Source organism: Dermatophagoides farinae, chromosome 6, assembly GCF_024713945.1.
Source record: "Dermatophagoides farinae isolate YC_2012a chromosome 6, ASM2471394v1, whole genome shotgun sequence".
NCBI lineage: Eukaryota > Metazoa > Arthropoda > Arachnida > Sarcoptiformes > Pyroglyphidae > Dermatophagoides > Dermatophagoides farinae.
In genome coordinates, this window is record NC_134682.1 from 5,062,682 (window position 1) to 5,083,756 (window position 21,075).

A 21,075-nucleotide genomic window follows, 5' to 3' on the forward strand; every position below is an offset into this window, starting at 1 on the left:
AGAATGTTCCAAAAACGATGAAGAGATTAATGTGAATCAATTGTCTCTAATGGACACTCATTTATTCTGGTCTAGTCTCCCTTTCTCTCTCTCTCTCTCACTCGCTCTGGTTTAATATTCTAAACTGAGTGAGAAAGAAAAAAAACAAACGACGATTGCTACATAGAATCGTTGTCGTTGTTGTGTGTGAAGTTTATAAACATTGTGTCTCTCTCTATTTTTCTTGGTCGATGCTTAAAATGATGATGGTTTTCGTTGATATTTTGCACATAAAATTCGCCATAGGATAGATAACTACTTAATTCAGTTCGATTTCTTTCGTTTTTTGTTTTTTCTGTTTGTTTTTTTTTTGTTTAATCTTTGATCATTTTCGATCAGGTCTTTATCATTGTCGTTTTTTTTCGTTTTGTTGTTTTTATTTCGCCACTCTAAATTCTACGGGTTTTTGTTTTTGTTGATTCTGTTTTTTCGTTTATTGTTCAATATATAAATTGATAATGATGATGGCCATCATGATATTGGTCATATCCATGGATGATTTTTTCTCTTTTGTTTTATTGTTTCATTCAAAAATTTGATTATTGAAAATACTTTGATTTTTTTCATTTGAAAATAAAGAATCAAAAAAAAAAAAAAAAAATCATCTGGTAGAGAGTTACACCAGGAATAGAATTTGTAATGAGTTTGTTTCATCTAACACAACAATTCAGAATCGATAGTGGGTGATCCTCATCAGATTGATCGAGAATCATTTTCTGTCTGTCTGCCTGTGCTATTTGTTTTTCAACCAAAAAAAAGATTGGATAAAAATCAATGTGGGTTTGTATGTGATCATTTAATGTGTGGATTCACTCCACTTACCACTTTATCTTTTTTTATATTACATCCAACATTGATGATGATGATGATGGCATTCTCTGGTTTATCTCTCAATTCTTTGCTTTCAAATTCTTTTCTGTTTGTTTCTGTTCAGTTCCTCATTGGATTCTTTACTAGATTTCAACCATCTTTAATTTGCCCATTTAGTTTTTCATCGAATTATTTATGACTGTTTTTACTGTTGTTATTAGATTCAGTAAAAAAGTTCTTAAAAATCGGCAAAATGATTTACTCTCACAAGAAAAAAAAACAAACAAAATCAATGAATGGGTAGAATTGAAAGTGGAAATTTTCTGATTTCAATATCATTATTATTCTTCTTTGATTCCACATATATTTACGGCTAACGAATTTTTTCTTTCAATTCAGATCCACTGGCCCAGATTATTTATAAAGTGATAGTGACGAAAAAATAGATTCCGGTTTCAGATGAAATTTTTATGTAAAATTTTGGTTGTTTTTTTCTCAAAAAATCCGGTCGAAAAAAGTTTATTTTTTCCATAGGAAAAAATCGAAATTTTCAATGGAAAATTCACTCATTTCAAAGTTTTTTCTTGTTCCATTCCATGATATTCAGTTTGTTGATTTTTTCACTCTTCTCTTGTTGTTTTGATATTTTTTCCTATTCATGTATTTCCATTCCTGAAGAGTTCTTTTTTTTGATCAAAAAATATAAATTCACAAAAGAATGAAAACTTTTCAATTTCGATATACCAATATTTGCAACTTATGCACGGCTATAGGCAAAGGAAAAAAACGAAATGAAATGAAATGTTTAAGTAAATCACATTCAAACAGACGGTGAACAACAGTTGAAAGTTTCACTAGAATTAAGATGAAAAAAAATTGAAAATTCTATGATTTATTTTCTCATTCAAAATTAACAAAAACAAGCAAACAACCAACCAACCGACCGATATACAATCAATTGATAATTTTGAATGACAAAATTAAACTCGTTTTCTTTCAAGAAATTGGTTGTTATTCGTTTTTTTCAAACGATGTGTTTGAATATTCTCTCCTTTATGTTTACAACAAATGTTGATGATGATCAATATTTTTTTTTAGATTCAAAGATGTTTTTTGTTGCTGTTGTTATTGTGCAAACACTGTTGTCTTTCACTTGAATTTTATTTATTTGTTATTTTTTGGAAGCAAAACAACCAAATTCTCTACCCATTTAATTATTTAAACTTGGAATGAAAAACTGTTTCCACGAAACCCGTATCGCACACACACACAAACGCTTGTAAATATTTAGTAAACAAAAAAACCTGAAATTAGAACGAGCAAAAACATCCTCTTTTTCCCTAATTCAAACAAATTGTCAACACTTTTTTTGGTTGAACAAGATAAAAATTTTAATTTTTTACAAAAAAATGTGTCTTTTGAAAAGTGAAAAACGACAGAAAAGAAAATTTTCGGGAATACAATCATCATCATCTTGAAAAGTCTCAAAGGAATTGCCCATGTTCTTTTCGGAGAGAAAAAAAATTGTAGCAAATCTCAATAAAGAAAAATTATTGGTCCCGTGAAAGTTTTTCTCTCTCTCTCCCGTCCGTTTTTTTTGACACAACTCTTGGTGGTTGATTGTCGTCGTTGTCGGCGAAACGGTTAAAATTTTCTTTTTATTTTTGTTTTTTAAATTTTTTATTTATGAAAAAAGACCGAAAAAAATTTTTATAGACCAGCATACCATTCAACGAAAACAAAACAAAAAAAAAATATTCGGCCGGGAAAACAACAACAAATTGTGTGTCACGGCAATGAGAGAAAAGAACATACGACCTGAATATGTTTGTTCTATGCCCAAAGAAGAAAGGAAAATTTACATAATAAAACAATGCAACAAAACGAAGAATACAAAATGATCCAAGAGATTATGATGATGATGATGACGAGAACAAACAACAAATCATAATTTAGTTTATTTTTTGGTTTCGGTTGTTACACAATCCCGGTATTTCAGCCCGGAATTATATATGATGCTTATTGTTGTTTTCCAGAAACGACAAAATGATTATGATCAACGTTTTGGCAACGTGGTTTTTTATGATGTTGATGATGATGGAAAATGGTAGTAAAAAAGAAAGAAAAAAACTAGAAAACCATATGGAAATAAAAATAAGTGACTCGACGTTCGACGAAAAAGAAAATGAAAAAAAAACGAGAACCAAAAGTTACCGCCAATCATCTCTGATGGATGCGGAATATTTTTTTTTCGCTGCTGGTATTTGATTTGGTTAGAATCATGGTGAATCAAGCAACAAAAAAAAAACATTATGAACAGAGAGTGAAAGAGAGAAAAATTGTGCTGAACCATTAGATTATTTGCATATTGAATATGAAAATGAATGATGAATTTGAATATGGTTGAGTTTTTTCATCATTTCATTTCATTCAATATTTGTTTGTTTTTCGGTGAATGATGATGATGATGGAAATTCATCATTCATTTATTATTTGGGTGACATATATTCAAATGGATTTTTCAGATATTTCTTATGAATATACCGTCAATCAGACTCTTTTTCTTTTTCTCTCAGAATCTATTTCTAGTGTTTGGTTTTTTCCATTTCTTTCTAATGCAATTTGACTTTCAGTTACTCGAATTCATCGATCGAAAAAGAGCATTTGCTTTTTTCAAAAGATTGAAATTTAGTTATTTCATTATGAGCAAAAAAAAAAAAAAAAATAACAAGAAAAAATTCAAAATCTCGTTTACAAACAACTAAAATTTGAATTTTCATTTCATTCATTCATCATCCAGATGGAAAAAATCTGAAAATAATTATATTTCAGTCGAAAAACGAAAAATTAATTATCATCAATTTACCGTAGTTGTAGCAGTAGTAGTAGTAGTAGTAGTAGTAGTGGGAAAAAATTTATCATTACAAAATAATGATGATGGTAAATTATATTTGATTATCATATCATGGAAACTCATTGAAACTGGTGGTGGCTGAAAAATGAATAAATTTTGTTCTCTCTCAAACCTAAACAATTGACGGTGAGAAATTCCAAAGCCCGAATTCCTCTCATCATCATCGAGCAAAAATGAAGAATTAAAAATCCATTTTTGAATTTTGAAAATAAAAACAAAAAATATTCAATTATCATCAGCATACAGTTTTTTAAAGTAAATTTTTTTCTCATCATCATCATATGAGGGATCGTTTTCCTAATAATTGAATTAGAATACCGCTGTACACATTGTGCGTGAACGAAATGAAACTCTCCGATTTCACCATCATGAGGATGAAAATGAATATTTTTATTTTTTTGAAAAATGAATAAATATTCATTTTTCATTTTTTACGGCGTATTTTTTGGTGGCCGGAAAATAAATTCAAAAAAAAAAAAAAAAATTTCACCCAAATTTTAAAAAACTTTCTTTTCAATGTGTTTTTGTTGTGATGAGATTTTTTTTTTTTGGTTCTGGTTGAAAATTGAAACCTTCAATGATAATAATGATGATGATGAAAAATCCTTGGTATCTTCGGTCTGTTTTCATTCATTTTCACTTTTCAATTTTATCCGGAATAATTTACAGCAAATGTATGTGTATGGTTCGTTGAACTATGGTTTTCTGAAATTCAATGTGTGTGTGACACATCCCCATATATACAGATATTTGTCTGATTCTTTGATTTGAATTGTAAATTTTTTCTCTTTCCATTTATTTGTTGAGAACTAGAAAACCTCTACCTGTGTGTCGGTTTCATTAATTTTCAATTTTCAACCTCGAAAAAAAAGTTCAATTCTGAAATTCAAATTTGACTCGGTGTTTGAGTAGTATTAAAGTATTAGATATTAATGATGATAATAAAATTTTATGTTTTCTCGTTGTTGTTGTTGAAATAGATTGTGAAAATATGTCAGAAAAGAATTACTTTTTCATATACAATCACAAAATGAATTGGCTAACGACTGGTAGGCTGAAACATGTTTTTGTGATCCGAAAACATAAGTCGATTATTATTTAGGTTTCTTTTTCGTTTTTTCGTTTTTTTTTTTTTGATTATGGTTATATCCATTTGTTCCGGTCCATAAACCAGGGTTAGCTTGTCTAGAATTTATTCATTTTATTTGGATTCAATTTTTATTTGTCAAAAAACGGTGTGTTGTTGTTGGTTTTTTATTATTATTGGCTTTCGTAAATTTTCAAAAAATTGATGATGACAATGATTTTAAATAATTTGGCAAGTTAGTTACAATGTTACCATTGTTTTGAATGGATCGAGTGAAAAAATTTATAATTATCTGGTTATAATTTTCTTCATGTTTTCAAAGGCCATTGCACGTTTTATCGTTTGGTCAATTCAATTGAAACCGAAGAAAAAGTGTTGTAAAGTTGAAACATTGAATAAAAACATACAAACACACATGCATTTGATGATTTGTGTTTGGCAGAATAAAAAATTTCGATTCTTTGAAAAAGATTATGACCCATTATTGTGATGGTGATCATATTCTAATCGATTCGTATTTTTTTCTTGTAGTGAATAGATGTATATGGATATTAATCGACAATCATCGAATATGTAAAATTCTGTAAAAAAGAAGAATTTTGCTAGAATCATCCGTGTTTGTAATGTGTGTGTGTGTGTGTGTGAGTGTGAGTGTGCACAACCCATTAAAATTATTAATATTTTTAATATTATAATTTTCTCTCTCTCTCTCCTCACTTTTTTCGTATTGAAATTGAATTTTTTTGGCTGAATATATATCTCTCTCTCTTTTTAGATATAATGTATATTGGTGTGTATTGGCCATAAAAATTCTTGATTCAATGATCCTTATGTATTGAATTTTTTTCCTTTTTTTCTTTCTTTCTTTTTGGCAATAAAAAAGTGAATTTTAGAAAAAAAAATCCTATAGCGCATTGATGGTGGTAGTGCCACACAAACACGATGTATGATGTAGAATTTTTTCTCTTTTTTTCAAAGAAAGAAAAAATGTCAAAAAATATCTATAAATTCAATAAATTCCCAGTTCCTTGTTCCATCATTTGATTCCATTTTTATTTCATTTTTTCCCTCTGCCAGTGTGTGAATGTATGTCTACGGACATTATGCGAAAACATTTTTTTTCTTTATGCAATAATAATAATAAATAGTACGAAATAGAGGCGAAACGAACAAAAAAAATCGAGTTTTTGAATAAAATTATCGTTTTTTTTCTATCCCGTTCAAACTTCTCACACACCCCCTCATGAAAACACACCCATCATCAAAAGATTCACACACACTAAAAAAATTCATAGTAAACACATTTCAGATTCCGGGTAACACACACACAATATATCATTCTCTCAATTCTCACTTGCATTCACAATTCAATTCGATTCGATTTGGTATTTTGTTTGTTTAATTCGATTTGCAATTCTGGCGGCTGGGCTGTGTCAGTCAATCGGTTTTTTATTTCTGGTCGGGAATCAGCCATTTTTATCTTTTATTCATTTTGTTTATTCATATTTTTTTTATTTTCCGAGCTTGTTTTATTGGTTTATTTCGGGATCAAAAAGATCAATTTTTTTCGAAAAGAAATGAATTCCAAATTCTTGAATTACACTTCTCATCATCATCAACCATACTTGAATTCTTTTCATTTTTCCCTTTCTTAAACATATATGGGAGTGGCGAAAAAAGTGATTCTCATCCAATTCTTCTGTATGATTTTTATTTTTATTGTTATTGTTTGTTTTTTTGGTTTGTTGGTTTGTCTCTGAAGTAAATTCAAAAATTCCAAAACATTATCAAGCAAACACTAAACTTGCTCGATTCAATTGAATTCATATTTTTCTCATTTTTTTTTGTTAAATTCAAATTTGCGGCTCCCTAAAAAGAAATTTCAACGGTTTTTTTTAAAAAGAGATTTTTGGCGAGATGAAAGAGAAAAAGTTATGAATGATTATACCATTTATTGTTGTTCACTTTATTCCCCGGTATGTTGAACTGAGAGAAAAAACATTTCCAAATTAACGAAATGAATTGCCCAGAACTTTTTATTCTGCGGAAAAAAGTCAGAATGTTCTTAAAATGAAAAAAAAGTGAGAGAACCTCATAAATAAAACCTTTTTTTCGCCATCGTTTCGTGTTTGATGGTGTATCGTGTTTAATAGTACCCAGAAGAGTTGCATTCCTGTGTTCAACGAAAGATTTGATCCAAACTGGAAGTTGAAAGTCCAGGAAAAAACAAACAAAAATAAAACAAAAAATCTCATCATTCAAGTTGCAAATTTTCTTGGAACATAAAAGAATAAAAAACTAAACGCGATCGGATCCAACAACTTAACTTTTGAATTTTTCTTTTTCATCTTCTTTTTTTCAGGCCTGTTTTCGGCACCAATTTTCTTGTTGTTGTTTGTTTTGGGATGCAAATGAGCTTAGCAAATTTTTCTTTTTTCTCTCTGTTTGGGTCAATAAATGGTTGATCAATTGATTTTTTATGTTTTTCTCTTTCTTTCTGGCCAATCTCAATTTCTTCAAGATTGCTTCATATTATTGCAATTAGAGTTTTGTTTGGCTTTCAGACTAGACTACGCTTTATATTTATCTATCGCCAAAACATTAATAATTGCTTTGGCTCCCTATCTCTTTTTGTGTATCTAATTGAATGAATGATGGTGATGATAATGATAATGATGGCAAGATCAGATATGAATTTTCTTTTCCTCTCACTTCATGGCCATTCAAACCAGGTGATGAATTCCATTAACGATTCCCGTTTGGATGAAACGATTCTTCTTTCTACATATTGTGGTTGGTTAGTGCATTGGATTCTTTTGCAATCTAGACTTTGTAGAAAAAAGAAAATTCTTTAAGAATAAAAATGTTTGATTAGCACGCAATACACCAATTTACTCTATTCGTATATACAGCGATTCTTCTTCAAAGATTTTTTTTCTTCATTCTTTTACTCAATTCCTGTTTATTGTGACCGATGATTATTTCACATTCTTTAACTTATTATTTTGTTTCTGAATTTGTGACTATCATCATCATTATCGCCATCAATGATTATGGTTATTATGACCATTAACCACGATATAAATCGATATAAAACCAATGTGCCAGTCACAAAAATAAAGGATTTATATATTTTGTGTATGAGTGGGCGTTTATCTGTGTGATGGAAAATTTATTGCTGCAATTAGAATGAAAGGCAAATATAATAAGAAAACCGGTAATTTGTATATAATGTGAATCTGCCGGATACAGGTGTGTGTGTTGAAATTTTTGTGCTTGATCTTGGAATATTTCTTGGGAATTTTTCAGCAAATTTTCTTAACGGAAACCAGATTGCAAAAAAATCTGTTCGTGTGTGTGTGTGTGTGTCTACTTGAAGTTGGTATGAATCAACACGAACAAGTTGTCGTGGAATGAAAAAATAATTTTTTTAATGATTATTAAACGGTCGAAATGATGATGATCGTTTTCATTTTCATTTTCAATGTATTACACCCACACACACACCTACTGTCATTTGAACACTTCAAACATGTTTCAAATAAGTTACACCGTAGAATTCTCACCAGGTAAAAAAATTAACAAAAATTACTTTTTGTTAACCTGGATTTGTTTACATTTGTCCACAATACACTAAGTATTCAAATATGCAAATCATATAATCATCGATGATGATGATGATGATGATGATGATGATGATGATGGAAATCAAAAGGTATCCAAAACGTTCGCACACACACACACACTACTCCCATTATGTGTGTGTATATTTACATTTATCCCGGATGAATTCAACGATCCAAAACGTTAGGGAATGAAATTTGAATATTCACAACAACGACGACGACTGAAAAAAAATACATTTTCATTAGCTGAATGAGGGGATTCTGAAAAAAATTCTTCATTAATTCAGCAACCAGTGACGCCCATCAAAAAGGACCATCCACATATACCGGTCAAGCGGGTGATTTTTTCAGAAAATTAATTCTCTATAGGAATGGTGAAAAAAAATGAAAATTCTTGAATATGAATAGAGAATGATTATTTCATTTTTTAATTATTAATCAGCAATCATTGGTGCGTTCATTTGAAAATTGTTTATTCAAACCATTCAGTTTTATTTATATAATGAAATCCAATCATTTCACAGAAAAAAGCTCGATAGAGTTGAAAAACAAGCGAACCAAAAACCAAACCTAAAGTTTCAAAGTGATGAATAAATAAATTCAACACTTGAATTTCATTTGCATAACGGGCAAAAAAAACTTTTATTCATTCATGAGGATGATGATGGTCATTTTGTTGCCAGTTTTTTTTTTTAAAGCATAATTATACTTTGTTTACTTTTTTTGTGTTTTGGTTGTTCTAAATGTAAATTTTTTTCTCTTTGCTATACATTGCTAGGTTCCAAATGGAATTAAAAACAATGGCAGGATAATGGATTCTGGATCATCTAATAATGATGGCCACCAACAACAACAACGACATCGACAACGGCAACGGCAACGGCAACGACAACGAACAATGTTGTATCAGTGTACATGGCGTGGTTGTACATTTCAATGTTTACAATGTCATACAATTGAACAACATGTTCGTGTCATGCATCTAGGGTAAGTTGAATACAATCTCGAAACAAACAAAAAGAAAGAATATTTGATGAAAAAACATAAAGAAATTTTCAAAGAAACAACAACAAATCCAATTGACAGGAAATTTGTTTGGACAAGCGTTTTCGTGATATTTTACACTTTTTTTGATTCTTTTGATTCTTTGTAACTTGTGGCCACCATTTTCAATAAAAAGAAGAATCATAACACTTTAATCTCATTCATTATAGTTGAATTTTTTTTATTAACTTTTTAAAAGAATTATTGCATGGAAAAGTAAATGAGTGTTTCACACACACACACACACACACAGACACAGACACTGAGACCAAGAGAACTTATTAAAACCCAAGTATAGTTCCTAAATAGCCATATCGTTTTACTCTTGACAACGATGATGATGATTATCAAGGCGTACACACTTGGGGTAAATTAAATTTAATGAAAGTTTCAAAAAAAAAAAAATAAAAATAAAAAATAAATTTCACCATCACCAACATGATGACTTTTAATTTCAAGTCAAGTCAAGTCTCTAGTTTTTGTTACATTTCTTTTTTCCTCCTACACACTTTTCTTTGAATGAATTTTGTATGTTGCGAACCTATAAAGGTCGAAAACAATGGTTGAATGTAATACAATAAAATACAGAATAACAGCCAAAAACGACGACGACGACGACAACATATCATTCAAACTGATACAATTACTGTTCTTTCTTCTTTATTTTTACTTTAAAACGTTTAAAAAAGTTTTTTAATAACAATAACAATAATGATAATGATGATGATGATGAGTGCTGCTTCAATATTAGTTTTTTTTCAAATTTCAAAAAAGAAACAAAGATAATACTTATAAATATCATCATCATCATCATCATCCATGCCAGGATAGTTTATGGGTAATAATAATAAAGGGGAAGGCAATAGGGAATTCTGTAAGTATCATCATCAACGACGATGCTTTTTCATTGTACACCATATGGATGTGCTTGTGTATCAAACAACACACACACACACACGCACACACAGGAATAGACAAATTAAAATGTACTACTACTGCTCAAATAAACTATGTTACTATGACAGAATGTATTTATATGATTCAAGTATGTGTGTATGATTTAAAATTAATTTTAAATCATCATCATCATCATCATTTCATTTAATTTCATTATCTTTGTCATTATATCCCACTACTATCTATATATTAATAGATTGTGTGCACACTTTATTATATCTATTGGATACAGTGTGAAAAATTGTGAAAAACGTTTTTTTTAAATTTTCTCTTCTTTTCATTCATATGGAACAATATTGATGCTTCTGGATCAGACATCATTTTTGTGTATCCATCTCATCATTGCTATTGAAGACTTTGGAAATGAATTGAAATGGAATTTATTTTCATCATCATTTCACTATTATTTCCTGTTTAGAATTCAGTGATGATGATGATGACGGCTCTTGACCATCATCATTACTGAATGAAACTCGTTAAAAAATTGAAGAGTAAAAAATAAGTAGTGAAAACATTGGATTTTATAATTGTTATTTATTGACTACTCTGATGATGATGATTATTATTATTAGTTATTATATAATGTTTTTGGCATCATTCCAGTATAGTGATCTTTATTATTCTTTATTAGTTGTCAACTTGTATGGTAATGATTATTATTGTGATATTTCAGCATCCACTTTACTTTTTTTTGAGTCTATACCGTTTTGTGGTACTTCAAGTGTCTGCTTCTCTTTTATCATTCATTTCATTTTTGATATTCAAGTGTAAGGGTTCAGTTTGTATGTTGATGATGTAAAAAATTTTATTCAAATCAAAATCGATTGATTCATTGATTGATTGAATGTATATTTCTTCAATATCCATATTTCATCAATGCCGGACGTGTTTTTTGTGTGATCATCAAATGAATAATGCTGGTGGCGGTAGTGAATTTCAACGTGAATCTCAAAATGATTATCATTATCGAAAGAATGAATTCATGAAAGAATGAAAATTTATTATCTTCATACACTCACACACACATACAGACATTTGGAGTAAATGGAAATTTTAAAATTTCTCCCGTTATATGCATCGAAATAATAATTTTCAAAAAAATTTTCCTTCGGTTTTTCACAGAAAAATTAAATTAAATTAAATTAAATTATACTGTATATGTACTCACTCTCAATATTTGTGTTGATGAGTTTTTTCTCATTGAAAATCGCTATCCAAATATCCATAATATCTCGGTGATGATATTGAAATTTTTCTCCTACGAATTCCCAAGTTTGCATTATGATAATAATGATAATCATTTTTTTCAGTTTAAATTATAACATCATCACATTCGATACTTTTAACATGTTCATTGAATTTTTAATTTACTGCTTTTTTCTGGAATAATGAAAATTTCCATTCGAAACAAAGAAATCAACATAATATTCTCGTATCAATGTTGTTGTGCGCCCCTACAATCCATTTATATCATTCACAGAGTATGTCTCTTATTTTTGATAACGGGTTAAGGTTCTACTTCTTACTGCACCTCCTACTATTTTCTCAAGTCAGAATTTTTTTAGACATTTTTTCCACACACACACTCACTTGACTTGAATGGTCGACATTCTTTGTCTGACACAGACAGACACACAAATTGTGTTGACACTTGAAATTTTTTTTTTTCGAATGAAAAAAAATTCCATTTCCAAACCATCGATGATGATGACAATCGATTGGACCTTCAAGACGATGGACCATGATCACCACCACTTGAATATATTAACCACACTAAAATTGGAACCAAATAAAAACAAACCCTGAAAATGTTCAAGAAAAAACAAAAAAAAATAACGATTCTTTGAAGAGTTGACTTGTGATTTGATTTTTTGAACTATGCCTGCAAGTGTGTGTATAATACGTCTGATCTTGATTGATCGATGACTTTTAATTAACTGAAAAACTAACCATAATAAACCGAGAGAAATTCTTCTTCCTCTTCGGCCATCATTTACACTGTACACCACACACACACACAATGCTTAGTTTGTTCGTTATTATTATTATTCTCATTTCTGACCGAAATTGTTCAAGTTCCGATTACAACGACACAACGATGATAATAATTTCTCATTCTCTGACCAATGTCCACTTCTGCATCAATATACAACAGCAACAACAACAAAAAGTTTAATTATCCAACTTGTCAAGATTTATTTTTTTCTTTGCTTGTTTCAATTCATTTATTCTGTGTGATCAACAAAAAAAAAAACAAAGAAAAATTTTCGTTTCAATTGCACATTTACAATTCTCACATTGAACAACTTGGGCAAATTTACACTTGGAAAACAAAACAAAACAAAAAAAAAGAAAAAAAAATCTCATCAATTCATTCAAATAGATGAAACGATGTGCATTATTTAATGTTCAGTGTAATTTGTTTGAACGTTTAAAAAACAAGTCAAAGACAAAATTCAAGCAAAACAACAACTACGATTCTTTATCGGTTTGTTCATTGTTGTCGTTTTGATTGATTTTTGTTCCCTAAAGGTGTCAGTCGATTTCGCCAAAATACATGTTCGATTGTGGTCACACTGTGCATTAATGTTGAACACTGGTTTTATTGTCTTAGTTTTTTGTATTGTTTTTCGGGTTTCCATTTTCGTTCTATGGAATTCTTTTTTTTGAGCTAAAAATGATGATGTCATTTTCAAAGACATGTTTTTTCAGGTTTTGAAATTTTTATGATTTTTCTTGTCCCTTTTTGTTCGTTATTACCATTTGTTTGGCTTTCTTTTGGCATGATTCACCAGACCACACACGCATTAATTCATGTGTTTGATGAGTTCATTTTATTCTTTTTCTCCAATGGTCCATTTCTGTTGACTCTAGTTACATTGTATGTGTTTGAATGTTCCTGGAATTCAAAAGTAGAAACATTTTCATTTCATTTCGATGACCTTTTTCCATGATGGTTATGTGTGTTTTGTAAAGAAAACATTTAATGGCGCCCATTATGGGCTATTACGATCGTTTTCATATACAATCTGGTTTGTGTGTGTAATAATAAGAAAAATAATTTTTTTTTCCTATTTCAACATCCACACATACACTGAAAAAACCAAATTCTGATTCGATCATCATTTCAGAACGGAATGAAAATTGCACAATTTTCTTTTTCCCAAGTAGTTTGATGACGATGACGATAATGTATCAACATACACAATACGAATATTATACACAAACACATTATGTAACATGTTATCGTTATACAACGACCTTCCCCTTCCTGTTTGGTCTGCTAAATGTGTCTCTAGGTGCCTATAAAAAATTTGAAATGAGAAATCTTTCTCCTACCCCTTCCTTTTGCTTTTCAATTGATTTAATTGCATTTATGTATATGGTATAGTTTGATTTGTGGAAAAAGAAAAAATAAAAATTGTTTATACACGATACTAGTGACGCCACCTGGTTATTCATTATTGACTGAATTTTTTCAAAAAAAAAAAAAAAAATTGATTCACTTGTAACTTCTTATTCCATGAATAACATGACATGACAATAGCAGGAAAAAGGCAAAATTTGAAAATGATTACAATTATCAAACACAATGAGCAAACATGCAAATAATTAAAATGAATGAAAAATGTTTGCATGCATATCTCAATTAATAAAATAGATATTCGTACAAATCTAGCTCAAACTTTTTTCCCTATGAATTTGATCCAGTGAATATATTTGATGTTGGCAATCTCTGAGGGAAAGAAAAATCTGAGCTGCAGATACGTTTCTTTCTAATTCCATTATTCTATAAATTTGCCCGAAAGCACAATTCTATATTGTCCGAATAGCTGTTGCTATATGTCTGGTGCGTTTTTTTGCTTCATTCACTTTTGCTGCATCATCGTCAACCGAATAATTTTATTTCATAGCCATGATGCAGTTGTTTGTGTGTGTGTAACATGTCTAATTCAATCAAATCGATTTATTCGCTCAATATCACGGTATAGAGTTAGAGCGAGCGAGCGAGCCAAAAAAAATCAAATCAAATCAAATCAAATGATGTTCATTTCCTCGTGAATTTCTGTGATGATTACAACAGGAGAAAAAAATGTTCGGCTTTCGGCAACAAAACAAGAGAGAAAAAGAAAAACAATCTGGACCACCTCGAAAATGTTTCACACACACACACACGATACAAAAACCATGTTTGACATCAGCCTAGTGATGATGATTGTAATAATAATGTTCCGTGTTTGTCGGTAAATATTTACCGTACATCAAAATAATAATCGAAAGGACCTTTTTCAGAGAGCGAGAGAGTGAGAGGTGCAGAAAACAAAACAAATTCGTGACATTATGTCGCTCGAGGTCTATCAATTTTCTATTTTTTTTCATATTTGATATTCTGCATATTTTTCTTCTTCTTCTTCACGAAATATACACACAGTGTGAATATTCGTTATGATCATAATTTGTTTGTTGGATAAACTTGTTGGATGAATTTATTCCATGTTTTTTTGTTGTTGTCGTTCGAAAAGATGCTGTACATAATTTAATGTCAAATGTATAGTGAAAAGATTGAGGACTGGATGTGAGTTGTTCATTCAAAATAATTCTGCGGTGCGAGGAGGTGGTAGGATGAATATATAAAATTTACCTTTTTCTTTGTGATTATTCAATTGGAATGGAATACAATTTCATTTTGCATATTGAATTCTTAATCTGATCTAATAGATTGAAATTGGAATCTCCATTTTCATCAATTTGCCTATCAATCATTGGAATCGATTTGATTGTTGTTGTTGTGAATCTGGTTTGATTGTCAATCCAAACAAACGACAAATAGAAAAAGAAACAACGCTTTAGGCTTTTCCAACTACGATGAATGAATGAATTGACATTCCTTGCTTCTTTAAAATTGTGTGTGTGTGTGCATGTATACCATACAAAACGAATGAGGCATAAAGTAATCCTGAAAGGAAAAATAAAATTATTTTTCACTCGATTAATTTATTGCCTTACGGTATTGCCTTAGATTTCATTTCATTTCATTTCATTTCACACTCGTAGCGAAGAAATTGACATTTTTTAAATTTTAAAAATTTTTTCAACTAGAAACAAGTTTTTCACTTGCTACCCGAAAGCGTAGAATTTTTCAAATTGAAATGGAAAAAAAATTCAAATTCAAATTCAAAATTCTTTTCCTTTTTTTCTGTTCATTGGTTGGTTCGTCGTGGTTGATCCTTTTGCATTTTGTTTACAATTCTGTTTTTGAACATTGTATGCATGTTATTGAATGTGCGTGTGTTTGTAGAATTTTTTTTTAGAATACAAAAGAATGTCATGTGAATGAAACCACCAGAATTCTGGTGTTGAAAGTGATTGTAACATTGAGCCACACACACACACACAATCGAACAATTGGAATTCTGAATCAATGGATTTCGAATTTTTTTTATTCTTTTCTTATTCAATTGCCATTATTATATTATGATTTGTTATTTAACCGAATGTTTGAATCATTTTCTATGGAAAATGACAACAGCAAAAAAATCTCACAAGTGTCAAAAACATTCACATCAAAGGAGAAAATCAAAACAAGCCAAATATTAATAGAACCACAGTGGAAATATAGAGTGAAAATAAATTGCTGTAGATTTTCATCCAGTACATTGATCATCGATTCATTGATCGGTATCTTATCCTTTATTTTGATCGATTTACAATCAATTACAATTTGTTTCCGTTTCCTCATAATTACTATTACTATTACTATTTTTGCATATAAATCCCGGGATTCTTAATCTTATTAAATATTATGAATTTTGTCTGTCGCTTGTGTTTAAATTGATGTCAATGTTGTTGTTGTTGTTGTTGGTTGTGATTGTGTTAATCTTTCCAGGATTAGCAGTAGTTTAGAATTAATCTTTTTGTTTGTTTCTGGATTAATGACCCTTTTTTCTTTTGATACATTGATTGTATTCATATTCATATTTTTTTCTCTCTTTCATTAGTCGATCAACGAAAATAGCAACTATAACGAATGGTGAAAGTAAATCATCAAATAAATCATCAATGATGATGCACAATGATACATCGAATCGAACAGATTTCTGTTCAAATCAAGATGTAAATTCAGGAGATTTAAGTGATCACGAAGAAGAATTTTATTATACAGAAATGGAAATTCTCAATGATCATCATACTGATGATGATCATGATGACCACAATAATGATGATGATGATGATGATGAAGTTAATGTCGATCATGATGACGACCATGATGATAATATCGATCAAATGGATGTTGATGTCGATAATGATGATGGCAGAAAATTGTCAACAACAACAAATAAAATTCGCATTCAAAATCTCAATTCACCTGCCATGCCATCATCGAATTCGAAATCCAATAATTCACTTAGTCATGAAAATCTAGTTTCTTCAACGAAAAAAATTAACAATGATAATGGCCATGGTGATGAAGATCAAGATGGTCCAATTGATCTATCAGCCCGATCAAATTCATTATTATCATCATTGTCGATTTTACCGTTGAATACGACAACAACGGCAACAGCAATGACCACCACCACCACCACCGCTACATCATCATCATCAACAATGATGACCATTTCAACAACTTCCATAATACCACCAAGAATGTTTCATCATCCACATCATCAGCAGACGAATTTTTCATCTGCATCACCATCATCATTATCATCAAGTTCATCATCGTCATCTTCATCATCATCATCAACATCAGCTTATTTTTCATCCTCATCACCTACATCATCAATAAAATCCTGGTCAGCTCAATATGAAAATAGCATGATAAATAGTCAAAATAACGGCAACAACAATAACAGCAGCAATAATCAACAACAACAGCAATCAAATGAAAATTTAATAAAAAATGATGAACAACATCACTATGATCAACATCAATCATCGATTGTTGTCAATAACAATAATAATAAATCATTGAATGTGATTCAATATGGCCGTACTGAACTTTCATCGATATCGAAAACAACAGCAGCAACATCTACCACTTTGAATGATAAAACGATTAATGGCGATGATGATCATGTTGATCATGTAAGCAATAATAGAAAATTAGTTGAAAATGTTGAGAAATCATCATACTCATCAACTATTTCTGCTGCTACATCGACACCTGGATCTTCATCGTTTGTGATTCCATCGAGTCATTCAAATACACTTCCTTCATTTCCTCATTATCATCATCAAAAGAATGTTTTATCATCACCCCCACCGATCCAAACATCAACAACGGTGACATCGCCCATTAATATAAATTCTGCCAATCATTCTACTGGTCAATCTTCTTTATCATCATCGAAAGTGCCTCATCATAGCAATCTAATCCGTGATGGTTTACCATCATCATCATCATCATCATTTATGAATGGCCACCATTTGCAGCATCCAAATTTGGCTTCATCGACAACACCAATATTGCCTAGGCGACGTGGTCGACCACCTGGTTCAACAAATAAAAAGAAAAAATTATTATTGCATCAACAACAACAGCAGCAGCAACAACAACAACAGCAATTAATATGTGCAATGAATTCATTGAATGGTACACCATTTATAGCATCGATTGCTGCATCATTATCACCATCATCTTCATCATCATCATCGAATTATCATCAAAATAATGATCATCATCATCATCATCATCTCAATGGTAATTCATCATCAATAATAAAAAATCATAATCAACACCATCGTGGATCAAATATACAATTCAATTATATGGAAAAAACATCAGCATTTCATCCACTCAACCCTCTTCATTATCATAATCATCCATCACTTCATCCGCATCAACTTGGAAGCGGTAGTGGTAACCATCATCATCATCATTCTGCATTCAATGGTCATGATTCACGTCATCATCCTCTTTTTGGGTCATTAAAAGGATTAGTTGCAACAATGGGTGCATTGAATAATCATCATCATTCACAGCATAACATTAATAATTTGGCCGGAAACACAATGAATGGAACAGGAACTAGTAATACTAGTAATACTAGTAATACTAGTAACACTAGTAATACTAGCAATACTAGTAATCAACGAAAACCACGTGGTGAATCAAGAAAATGTCGTAAAGTATATGGTATGGATAATCGACAATTATGGTGCACACAATGTAAATGGAAAAAAGCCTGTTCCAGATTTATTGATTGATACAATCAATCGATTGAATTTTAATTGATGTTTGCTGCAATTTTTTTTTCATTCGTAATTCATTCGCATTTCATTCGATTATCAAAGAAATCTATCGATTGTTTTTTCTTTTATTTTTCTGTTTTCTTTATCGATATATTCATCATTATATTCAAAATATTTGATTGAGAAACGTTCACTTATCATCATCTCACATACACAGTACCTAAGTAAATACTCCCAAACAATTCATTTGTGAAAAATTTTTGTCTCTCTGTATTTCATAGCTACTCAATTATCAATGGAAGAAAATTAATTGAAAATCTATTTCATTAACCAAAACAAAAAAAAAAAAAAAAAAAACAAAACAAAAAAATTCACAAACACATAAACACACGCACACCAAAAATGAATATCCTGTCCTAATGATACTCATAATCATCATCATCAAAAAAAACGATAACGAAATACTCTAAATTATTCTCATGATTAATTTATTACGAACCACCATTCTGATTGAATTAAGGAACCAAAACCAAACCAAACAAATGAAACGAAAATTTTATCTTTGTTTTTTGATCTCAAAATTTTCATTTTTTTTTCTTGAAAAAAATTTCTATCATTATTGACACACTGGATACATCATCATTAGATTATTATTTTTTCAATCAATGATCAATTAATCATCGATTTTTTTCCGTTAAAAATATTACGAACAACAACCAATCGACACCACACATACACATACGAAAAACTTTTTTTTGTTCGAAATCCATATTGTCAAACTTTGTCGTTTTATCACCATAAATATAGAGAGATAAAAACCGAGACATAATTTAATAATTTGAGATGTGAAAATGATCCAGAAACCTTGAATTTTTTTTTCTTTCCAACCCCAATTCTCATTGATAAAAACAAATGATTCAAAAGGCATGAGATTAGCATAAACATGAGCTTTTTCTAGTCGGATTTCCACAATTATTTCATTATTTTGCGGATGTTTTCTTTTTTTGCCGTCCGGATATTTTTGATTTTGATCATTTAATCAAGTATGAAATGTTTTTGCAGAACAAAGAGGAGAAAATTAATTTGACAACAAAAAGATGAAGAAATTTTCTCAAGATTCTATCACCACTATCACAAATCACACACACACACACACACATACATCATTAGGGATCAAGAAGAAATTCAATTTCCATTTCGATTTGATCCACCACAACCACATTGATGCAATTATTAGATTCAAGAATCAGGACATGATGATGGCGATGACGATAGAAAATGAACTTAACGTGTACGAATTAGGAAAAAATTGTTCATTCATTCCATGACCAGACAATGAAGAGAAGAAAAAAAAATTAAGAAACAAAGTAACCACCACCATACGAAAGATATTAAGACGCAACATTGTCACAATGATTTGATGTCGGTGCCATTTTTCTTTTTTCACTTTTTTGTTTTGTTCCCAATAACCAAAATGAACGGACAAATGTGTCATCTCATCTCAACACAGACCACGTCATCAGGATGATGAAAGAAGAACAAAAAAAAATTTGTTCCGGGTTCCAAATTGATGAAACACACACACACACAGTGACAGTTAGTGTCTCAACAATTCAATTTCAAATAAAGCTCAATTAAATCCAGAAGAAAAAAGACTAGAATCCTGTGTGATGTCCACACACACACACACACACATCACGATCACGAATTCAATTTGTGATTTTTTCTCTTCTTTCTCATTTGATTCTGATGTCCATGCTGGTGTTGTGGTCTTTTGGGATATGGAACGAAAAAAAACTCGTATCGAATTTATTTTTGAGTTTTAACGCCTTTTATTCCCATGTTGTTTGTTTGTTTCATCACGAATGAGAGATTTAATTTTATTTTTTCCAAAAAAAAAATTCCTTGGTTTCAGAAATTCACCGATAGCTGACGCTAGTAGTAGCTTTCTTCAAATTTTTTATTTTCAATCCAAAATACAAATTCTTTTGATCATGAGAATAGCCGCAATTAAACGCACAGAATTTTTTTTGCTGTTCCAAACAAGATGACAAAAATAATTTTCAATGGTTCTCTGGATCATTTATCTCTCTCACTTTTTCATATGAACTCTTTATCCAAAACTTGCCTTTTCCTCATCATCATTATTACGGTAGAATTGATTTAAAATTATCAAAAAAAAGATTAAATTCCAACAGAATAGAAATTGATGAAATTATTTTTGTAACATTTTTTTTGAAACAAAAAACAAAAAAAGTAATGATTCTCACACACACACACACACATGTATTGACCAAATTTATACTCACTCACAATATAATCTCACATTCTTTAACAAAAAAAACTGTTTAATTAACTAATCCTTATAATTATTCTATTTAAATCACACAAGACGCAACAAC

General features: G+C 30.2%; 1 protein-coding gene across 1 annotated transcript in view; it reads left to right on the forward strand.

Moving 5' to 3' along the window:
* Positions 1-20,949, forward strand: part of LOC124493795 (uncharacterized) — a 132,115-nt gene extending 111,166 nt beyond the window's left edge. The window contains exons 4-5 of the mRNA XM_075732166.1: positions 9,255-9,463; positions 16,477-20,949. Of these exons, the coding sequence (XP_075588281.1) occupies positions 9,255-9,463; positions 16,477-18,688 (2,421 nt within the window). The 3' untranslated portion in view covers positions 18,689-20,949. The remainder of the gene's footprint in view (positions 1-9,254; positions 9,464-16,476) is intronic.
* The last annotated feature ends 126 nt before the right edge of the window (positions 20,950-21,075 follow it).